Here is a 9,883-nt window from a genome sequence, read left to right on the forward strand (position 1 = left end):
GGGGGGGGGGGAACACAAACAAACAAAACAAAAACAAAACAAACAAACAAACAAAAACTGTGTCCAGTTCTGGGCTCCCCAGTTCAAGAGGCACAGGGAAATGCTGGAAAGAGTCTAATGGAGTCTACAAGGATGATTAAGGGAGTGGAGCATCTGTCATACAAGGAAATGCTAAGAGACCTGGGGCTGTTTAGTCTTGAGAAAACAAGACTGAGAAGGGACCTTATTAATGTCTATAAATATCTGAAAGGTGGATGTCAAGATGGACCAGTCTCTTTTCAGTGGTGCCTTGTGATAGGACAAGGGGAAACGACACAAAGCTTCAACACAGGAAGTTCCACCTCAACATGAGGAAAAGCTGCTTTACTGTGAGGGTGACAGAGCACTGGAACAGGCTGCCCAGAGACGTTGTGGTGTCTCCTCTGGAGACTTTCAAGACCCGTCTGGATGCGTTCCTGTGTGATCTGCCCCAGGTGTTCCTTCTGCAGCAGGGGAGTTGGACTCAGTGATCTTCAGAGGCCCCTTCCAACCCCTATGATTCTATGATTCTATGAAAAACAAAACAAAACAAAAGTAATCTAAGTAGTTTAGATGATCTTTTTTTACTGCCCAGTTAAGGGTTTTCCAAGTGGAAAGTAAAGTGCCTTTAGCTGTTCTGTTTTGTTATTTCCAGATGTCTAATGCACTGAACCCTGCACTGCCACGTCAGTAGTACTCAGGTCGTGGAAACCATGTTGTCATTTATTTATATTACTGTACCATCACAAACTGGGTCAAATATTTTGAGTTCACCAAACTGAGATTTACAATTTGAAGACATACTCTTGGAAAAAGAAAACAAAAGAAAGAAATGCAGTTTCATAACATCAGAGATCACATGTCTTTTAAAGACAGCTTCTCATAGTCTGGAGATTCCTGGAATAGGTATTAAGTGTAGTTCAACCATCCTACTTTTTATTTGGAAAACTTACTCAGCTTCTCTTAATATCTTACACTCCACATGCTTATTTTTATTGAGTTGAAACAAGACTATTTGTGCAGTAAATGACTGATTACCAGTCCTAAAGATATGGCCACAAAAATCTTATGTATGATGGTTGAGAATCATCAGCTCCAAAAATGGAACATAGGTCCCTGGAATCAGTTTAATGTCCTTGTAAATTCTTTGTGTTTAACTACAAAAATATTTGCTTTCACAGTTGTTTTATTCTTAGAGAGGAAATGGAATGAACCTTTGAAGACAGTAGCCATCTGTCACATGGAAAATGTTGTATTTTCACTGCTGTATTTTAGATTTGCTCCCAGCAAGCTGCCAACTAATCTCTAGCACTCTGCTTTTCTAAGCATATGTTAAATTTTAAAACAAAAATACAGACTAACACATAATAACACAATAAATAATATTATAATACTAATAATAACATGTTTATAATAATGTAGTGTTACTATAATTATACAATTATAATAATAATATTATTATAATATATATAGTAATAATAACAAAAAAACAGACCATACCAATATTCACATTTCAGAACATTCAAGTGATGATAAAAGAAGGAAATCCTAAAGGCCCAGGAGCAGGCTGTCCCTATTGTGTCATTACAATGAAAGGGCGGGGGAGGACAGCAATAGGAGGCCTGGCTTGGCTGCACAGGGAACTTCTGCTGGGACACATTAAAAAAAGGAGGGTTACCACCTTTGGAAGAAGGGACAGGCAACTTGAGGAGTACAGAGATCTCATTAAGTCATAGAGAGAGAAAATTAGGAAGGCAAAAGCCCAGCTAGAGCTCAATCTGGCCACGGACATAGGGGACAACAAAAAAAGTTTTTACAAATTCATCAACAATAATAATAATTTTTAAAAAGCCAGGGAGAATCTCCATTCCTTACTGGATGTGGGGTGGAACATTGTAACCAAGGATGAGGAAAAGTCTGAGATATTTAATGCCTTCTTTGCCTCTGTCTTTAATAGTCAGACCAGCTTCCCCCAGGGTGTTCAGCCTCCTGAGCTGGAAGATAAGGACGGAGAGCAGAACAACCCCCCATAATCCAGGAGGAAGTAGTTACTGATCTGCTTCTGCACCTAGACAAGTACAAGTCTAAGGGGCCAGATGGGATCCACCCTAGACTGCAGAGGGAGCTGTCAGGGAAGCTCACTAACCCTCTCTCCATCATTTATCTACAATCCTGGTCAACAGGGGAGGTCCCAGATGACTGAAGGGTGGCTAATGTGACACCCATCTACAAGAAGGCCTGGAAGGAGCATTCAGGGAACTACAGGCTGTCAGCCTGACCTCGGCACCAGGAAAGACCATGGAGTGAGCTCACACAGCAGGTGCAGGGCAGCCAGGAGATCAGGGCCAGCCAGCATGGGTTTATTAAAGGGAGGTCTTGCTTGACCAACCTAATCTCTTTCTATGACCACGTGACCTGCCTTTTGGATGAGGGGAAGGCTGTGGATGTTGTCAGGAACGGAGTGGCCAGCAGGAGTAGTGAAGTGATTGTTTCCCTGTACTTGGCACTGGTGAGGCTGCACCTCAAGTACTGTGTTCAGTTCTGGGCTCCTCACTGTAAGAAGGACATTAAGGTGCTGAAGCCTGTCTAGAGGAGACCTACCAAGCTGGTGAAGGGTCTAGAGAACAAGTCATATTGAGGAGCAGCTGAGGGAATTGAGATTGTTTAGTCTGAAGAAAAGGAGGCTGAGGGAGACCTTCTCACCCTCTACAGCTGAAAAACCTGAAAGGAGGTTGTAGGGAAATGGATGTTGGCCTCTTCTGCCAAGTAAATAATGACAGGACCAGAGGAAATGGTCTGAAGTTGCAGCAGGGGAGGGTTAGACTGGATATTAGGAAGAATTTCTTTATTGAAGAAGTGGTCAGACACCGGAACAGCCTGCCCAGGGAGGTGGTTGAGTCACCATCCCTGGAGGTATTCAAAAGCAGTGTAGATTTGGTACTTCAGGACATGCTCTAGTGGCCAAGGTTTTGCAAGGTTTTGGTTTTTTTTGAGGGGCTGATGGTTGGACTTGGTGATCTTAGAGGTCCTTTGCAACCATGACAATTCTGTGATTCTATGAAAACTACAAGATTCCCACACTCAAAAGCTGTTCATAGAAAGTTACTCAGATCCTCTCAGCTGCTAGACTCCATGAAAGGAAATAATTACATGGCATTCATTATTATCTAATTACTTGGTTTGGTGCCACAGAAGCACTAAGTGTGATCATGACTAGTAGATGATATGGCTAATACCAGACAAAAAAATTGTAACAATCTCTATTTTCATGTCTGAAAAAGGAATAAGGTGTTGTCCATCTTTTCCTTAAGAGCACTATGTGGAAAACTCCTACTAGACTTATTTAAAGGAGAGAAAACCTGACTGGTATTACCAATTTGGACTTCATCCTCTGCAGTTTACACTGCAGATCCAGCTCTCACAGCACAACTAAGACACAAGTCAAGCCTGGGGCAAAAGGAATTGATTTTATCTACAAAGGGAAGGAACTCTAAGCCACAGAAAACACAATTTCTACCTGCAACCTTGCTAGTGGAGCAGTAGTTAATGGTAGTAAAGCATTTATAGAGTTAAAAGCAGTTTCTGCAAATAGTCTTGGAAATGTTTTTATCTTCGACAGAACAGTGAAAATTCAAATGCCCTCCCACCAGTACTGATAGAGATTTCAATTCATTTTTTGCATAGCTTTACAATTTGACTTTAAGATCAAATATCTGTTTGCAAGAATGGTCCTTCAAGCTTAGGTTATCTTTTCAGGCCCATCTCCTCCATGATTTGTTACTGCCAGTTAATCTAACCTCTCTGACAAAGGAGAGATTAAGCTTGGTAATTAAATGTGGTAATATCTGCCAGCACAGATCTACAATCTTCATTTTCCACCTTCATTTTTAAGCAGGGATTATAATAAAGCCAGATGGAGCCTCGGGGTATCTGCAGACTCTAGCTTCACACTCTGTACCCAGATCTGCTACTTTCTGCTCAGAGGCATGGACCTGGTTGTCAGATCAGAGGTCTTACCAGCAAAGTTTGAGGCTTTCAGCAACGTAATTAAATTTCTGTGAAATTTAGCGACTGTGATTCTCCAACAGAATTGTTGTACTGCAGCCTGAGATAAAAGCCCTAACACAGTGACAGCATCCAGGCTTGCAGCCAGAATTAATACTCTTTAAACAATCACATACTGCTCTAATGCTTATTAATCTTGATGCTTTCATTTTAATATCTACCTCTACAGGTCTGCTGGGTCCATGTTGCTGTTACAAGAGGACTGTGTGCCTAATAAACCTGGCAAGAGAGGGAGGCCTGAAGAGGGTGTTTATACTATCTCTCCACCTCTAATTCCAAAGACTACAGGGTCTGACAACAAATTCCCCCCCATTCGGGGAATTAAATCTCCCACAAAAGCATGAGCTACCCCCTCTCTCACAATCCCTTTACAGGGCCTGTGACAGCTCTCTAGCAGAGAGAAACCTGCTTTTAGCAACTTTTAACCTTCATTTGTTCAGGATTAGTCAAGCATAGAAGAGGACATTTTTATCTCCTTATCACAAGCTTAATTTCCTCCTATAGCTACATATATTGTTGGAAAGAAGTTCTAAAACATGGTGATTCTGAACTGATTATGGTTTCTGCTCATTGTATTAATGTTTGGTCAAGTGCAAGACAGCAAAGAGGAAACCCAAAGAGCTTGTTACTCCAAAGCTGATCTACTGAAACTGAAGCAGAGGTGAGAAATACTGTGCCCAGTCACTAACAATAGATACCAGGTTCCAGAAACACTGCTGTACTGACAATACTCACATTTTTATTTATAATATTCTATTTTTACTGACAGAAATTCAAACCATTCACACTATTTAATTTAAAATGTACTTCTACAATTGGTTTTGTTCATTAACACATGATAGTTGAGGAAGTGAATGCCAACAAGAATGAAAAACATAAGATTAGGCCTATATATTAAAAAATTAAAACTCTAAATGTTATATGAAATGTTATACATTTTCTTTCAAAAGAAAAAAGAGTAGTCCACTGGGTCACAACATCAGTCTTCAGTCCAATCAGTGGGAATGCTGCTAATTCTCACAAGGAGATTTGATTCTACCTGAAAGGTCATCAGCCAATAAGATCTGGCACCAAATCATGCAACAGGTAAGTAAAAACATGTGATAGATATACAAAAACCAATCATCACTATGTAGTTTCTTAATCCCTTATATGCTGGAAATGATGCAATTTTCTGTCTTAAAGCCTTGTAATAGTTAATCCACTTTACAGCTTGTTCTGTGTCTCATATCATGCAAGGTATGCAGGGCATGACTGGGCCAGGCAGAATTTAAATTAAATGAGCAAGTGGATGCTTCTAACGATATTTCTTCCCTTTCCATTCCTAGTGTGTATAAGAGGTATATTCCAAACAACTCTTTAGTTTGTCTGATCCACCTTAGAAATATCATTGATTGAAGTTTACTACTTGAAAAAATTATCAGAAAATGATCATGATTCAATCTTCCAAAAATTAAATTGGTTTGAATGCTCAGACAAAAGCCCATTTGGGACTAATTTTCTGGAATGGTGAGAACCTGCTGCTACCACTGAAACTGGATATTCTTAGAGCTCCTGGAATTTATGTTTCAACTAGCCCAACTAAAGTATAAAAATCAATGCCCTCTTTTCAAAACATGAGGATTCAAATATGAAAACATGAGAACAGGATCAAGCTGTCTAAATAGTTTTCCTCAATTATGTGGTATCTTTATGCAAAGGATTCTAAAAACATTTAAGTTTAGCATCAGTTATATTTACAGGGTGGCTTATTGCTGAAAAGATCCTTACTTAAACCAATTGGTTTATGCTGGCTTTGTTTTCTGCTTTTTTTGTTTCTTACTATGGTTTTCTGCCCTTTGTATTTTTCTTGTTTTGCTAGTCTGCAGAACTTCTAGAACTCTGGGCTATTAGTCCCTTAAAATGCATTACAGTTTACTGCTTATGTTTCAATGTTTTGATACTTCTGTTCATCTGTCTTTTCTCTTGTACCCTTTTTATGCTTCAACACATGGAAGAATTTGCATTTAGCAGCTTTCCTTAAAATAACATTCTTTATGGAACACATATTTTAGATGTTTTTCTCTGAGAACTTTTTGGCACTATCTTTTCAGTTCTGTGTAGTATCTACCAGACAAGAAACGAGACGCTGATGTCATAAATGTGGACATTTCTTCTCCTTATTTACCTTGTGTTTTTAATCAAATTATCACAGAATCATAGAATGGTTTGAGTTGGAAGGGACTTTAAAGATCATCTAGTTCCAACCCCCCTGCAAGGGCAGGGACACCTCTCACTAAACCAGGTTGCTTCAATCCCCATCCAACTTGGCCTTGAACACCTGCAGGGAGGGGGCTTCCACAACTTCCCTGTGCAACCTGTGCCATGTCTCACCACCCTCACTCTAAATAATTTCTTCCTAATGTCTAACCTAAATCTCCTCTCTTCCAGTTTAAAGCCATTACCCCTCATGACTACATGTCCTTGTAAAAAGTCCCTCCCCAGCTTTCCTGCAGGCCCCCTTCAGGTACTGGTAGGCCACTGAAAGGTTTCCCTAGGGCCTTATCTTCTCCAGGCCAAATAACCCCTACAAGCTTGTCTTCAGAGGAAAGGTGCTCCAGCCCCCTGATCATCTTCATGGCCCTGCTCTGGACTTGCTCCAACAGCTCCATGTCCTTACAGTGTTAGACCCCAGAACTGGACACAATACTCTGGGTGGGGTCACATGAGAGCAGAGTAGAGGGGCAGAATCGCCTCCCTTGACCTTCTGGCCACGCTTCTTTCAATGCCGCCCAGGACACAACTGGCTTTCTGGACAGGTAGAAAGAGGATGCGTCTTGGTGACAGAATCCAGAAACAGAGTTTCCTTAACTCCAACTTTATAACACCAACCTTGTTGTTCTTCACATAATGCCAAGGTAGAAGGTGGTGTTGGCACTCTCATAGAAAACTGGAGGAGTTTGGCTTTACTGTCTGCAATAGAATCAGCAGCTGCACAGCTACCTTCTTTAGTGAGCAGCTGTTTGCAGAACCCCTGGTGTAGGGCTAGGAAAGAGTTTCCAGGACTGCAATAACTGCTCCCCATGCAAAGATACATGCCTTTGTAGGGCAACATCATGGTCAGGACCCAGACACAAGTCTGGACCTTCTTGTCACTCAACAGCTGAGCACAGGGCTAATGGGAAGGTAGAGATCAAAGGATGATCAATACCTGTCCCTACACAGGGTCTCTGTCCCCTAGTAGCCTGTATGCTGTCATTGGTAGCTGGCCTTTCTGAACATGCTATGACTTGGAAAGGACTCAGACTCTCAACCACATCATCCCTAACTGAAAGGCCTGTAAAATCCAACCTCTCTTATCCCCAGTGCAACTCCTCCACTTCACCTGTTCTGGCCTCCTGAACAGTGATGCGCTCTTACTCTTCTGCACCAGTGACAGTAAAGCTTGTGTACCTAAGTTCCAGATTCACAAGAGAAACTGGTCACCTGAAGCATGATGCAAATATGGTTTTGCCATGTAAGTGTGAGTGATTGCTTAAAAAATGTTGCTTTTCTTCACCCAGAATTTTGGCAGCACCCGAGTTTTTTATAATAATTTCTCCAAGAACTGAAATTTCTCCCAGGATGTTCCAAAAGCACTTCAGTCACAGTTGAGCATGGACAGCCATAGCCCACTCCATGGACCTCTGCACATAAAACATTGCTGTTTCCTATTGCACATGACAACTGAATTCTGGAGAATTAGTCTGGGAACAGCTACCTTGACAAATGATAGAGTAGTAAAAGCTTGTCTTCAAGATGTAGCCAGAGATGCTGAGACCACCCACTCAAACACAGGACAGACAGGTTGGGATTCTGCTTGTCTGACTTTAGATAGCTTTATTGCAGGTATTTGTATGAAAAGGTTGCTAAGATCCCATTATAGTTAGCAGAGTAAAATTTATTACTGCTACTCTAAAGGAGACATCTTTAGGACACCTTTAGACTTAACTGACTGTACTGACTAGGGCCTCAGTTCAATTTCTGACACACAGATGACTTAATGCTGTAATGAAACTAGCACCTAGAACCTTGCAGACACAGCACAGGACCTGTGGTCAGTCTTGCCCTTCTGAGGGTACAGCTGGAGGCCAGAGGACATGCCCATAGAGTCACAGATCATACCCAAATGATGTGCAGGGGTAGGCTACTGCATCAAGCCCTTGATACCACTCACTATAATGCCTCTGTAGACACCTAGTCTAAACATAGACACAGAAGTTACAGTGGGCTGCATGCCCACCCTAGTTTTAGTTCCCTCCTCTACCAAGGAGGTTTGTATCCTATAACCCTGTAGCCAAGACCTAGTGGGAGCATTCTCCATGCATTTTTTTGTAGCTTGTGCAGGTAAGAGCAAATACTGGGCCTAAAAGACTAATTTTTTACCTGTTTCTTGTTTTAACCATCTCCATTTGGCAACCTTCAAGAACCACTAAATACTTATTTAAACAAGGTTTTGACATTTTAAATAAGGATGTGTTTAATGTTTCTTAATTGCTAATAAACACTTGTTATTTAAGAAATTGTATTAATATGACATTTCTAAATATCAAACCCAAAAATATTTTTTTAAGAACTCCACTAGTAAAATCCCTAAAAGCTGATTAAATAGTGTGACATGGGCTCAATTCCTGCAGTTGTTTCCCAGCTCTGCTTCAGTCCTGTTTGGGTGACTCACTTCTCCATACTGATAAAGCCTTCTACTGTATCTTAAATGAAACACTACATTTTATCAGGCAAACTGGGATTTGAAAAGTATACATGGGTTGAAAAGCACATGGCAGTAAGGTGACAACCAGTCTTCTACCTGCAACACAGAAGAGCTCAGAAGAGGTGGTGACTTTGGGCTGGTATTCTGAACTAGATAGAAGTGAAATACTTCCATTTTAGTGTCACCTTCTCAACTGTGGCAACTGAGATGTTATAAATACTAAGCACATTTGGCAATATGAGCATCAGTGGTCTCAACTGTAAAATGCTAATAGTATCTACTTCACAAGCTGTGCTAAAAAGACATGGGGGGGTTCTGTGGAGAAAAGTATTTTACAAATGCCGAGTGCTATTTTTACCCTCCTAGTCAAAGACACAGAACAGCTGCACAGTGAAAAAGAGAAGAATTGGTTTCGGCTCAGATGCAACAGCCAAGAAGTGTCTGGCCAGGAAACCACCGAGGCATTTAGCCTTCTGCTGACAGCTCATCCCAGGCAGGGCCAGATCCCAGGACAACACACCCTGCTTTGCCTGAAAAAAATGATAACAAAGTTTTTCAATCTCAAGCACAACTTACTTATTTATTTATTTTAAATTTGTGTAGCTTTATTTACTGATTGACTTTTTAAATTTCTCTTATAACACTTTGTACAATTTTACAGTTTTTGTTGTTGATTGGGGGTGGGTGTTGTGGTGTTTCGGTTTTTTAATTGCGAATTCTGCAAAAAAAAAAAAGTTTCTCCTATTAGTTCCAGGTCGTCTCCGTGAGCAGCTTTACCGGAGGCCGCGGGGAGCTCTGCAAACCCGCGGGCAGCAGAGGGGCTCGGGGAAGGGGTTTGTTCGCCTCGCAGAACTTTTGTTCGGATCCCCGGGTGTTGTTTTACAATCAAACAAAATGCAGCCTGTGATTTACGAAAGTGCGGAGAGGACGGAAGGCTCGGCGGGACCAGGCACCGAGCAGAGGCAGCGGGCACGGGGGGCGCCGGGACACGGGAGGTGCCGGGACACGGGAGGTGCCGGGACACGGGAGGTGCCGGGACACGGGAGGTACCGGGACACGGGAGGTGCCGGG

The 9,883-nt window shown here is 41.6% G+C and overlaps 1 protein-coding gene across 1 annotated transcript in view; it reads left to right on the forward strand.

Moving 5' to 3' along the window:
• The window catches only part of KIAA1377 (KIAA1377 ortholog), a 200,740-nt gene that overhangs the window by 154,827 nt on the left and 36,030 nt on the right, over positions 1-9,883 (forward strand). The window contains exon 2 of the mRNA XM_009999415.1: positions 9,561-9,858. Coding sequence (XP_009997717.1) covers positions 9,561-9,858 — 298 coding nt within the window. The remainder of the gene's footprint in view (positions 1-9,560; positions 9,859-9,883) is intronic.

This window comes from Chaetura pelagica, unplaced genomic scaffold, assembly GCF_000747805.2.
Source record: "Chaetura pelagica isolate M959 unplaced genomic scaffold, ChaPel_1.0 scaffold85, whole genome shotgun sequence".
In the NCBI taxonomy this organism is placed as follows: domain Eukaryota; kingdom Metazoa; phylum Chordata; class Aves; order Apodiformes; family Apodidae; genus Chaetura; species Chaetura pelagica.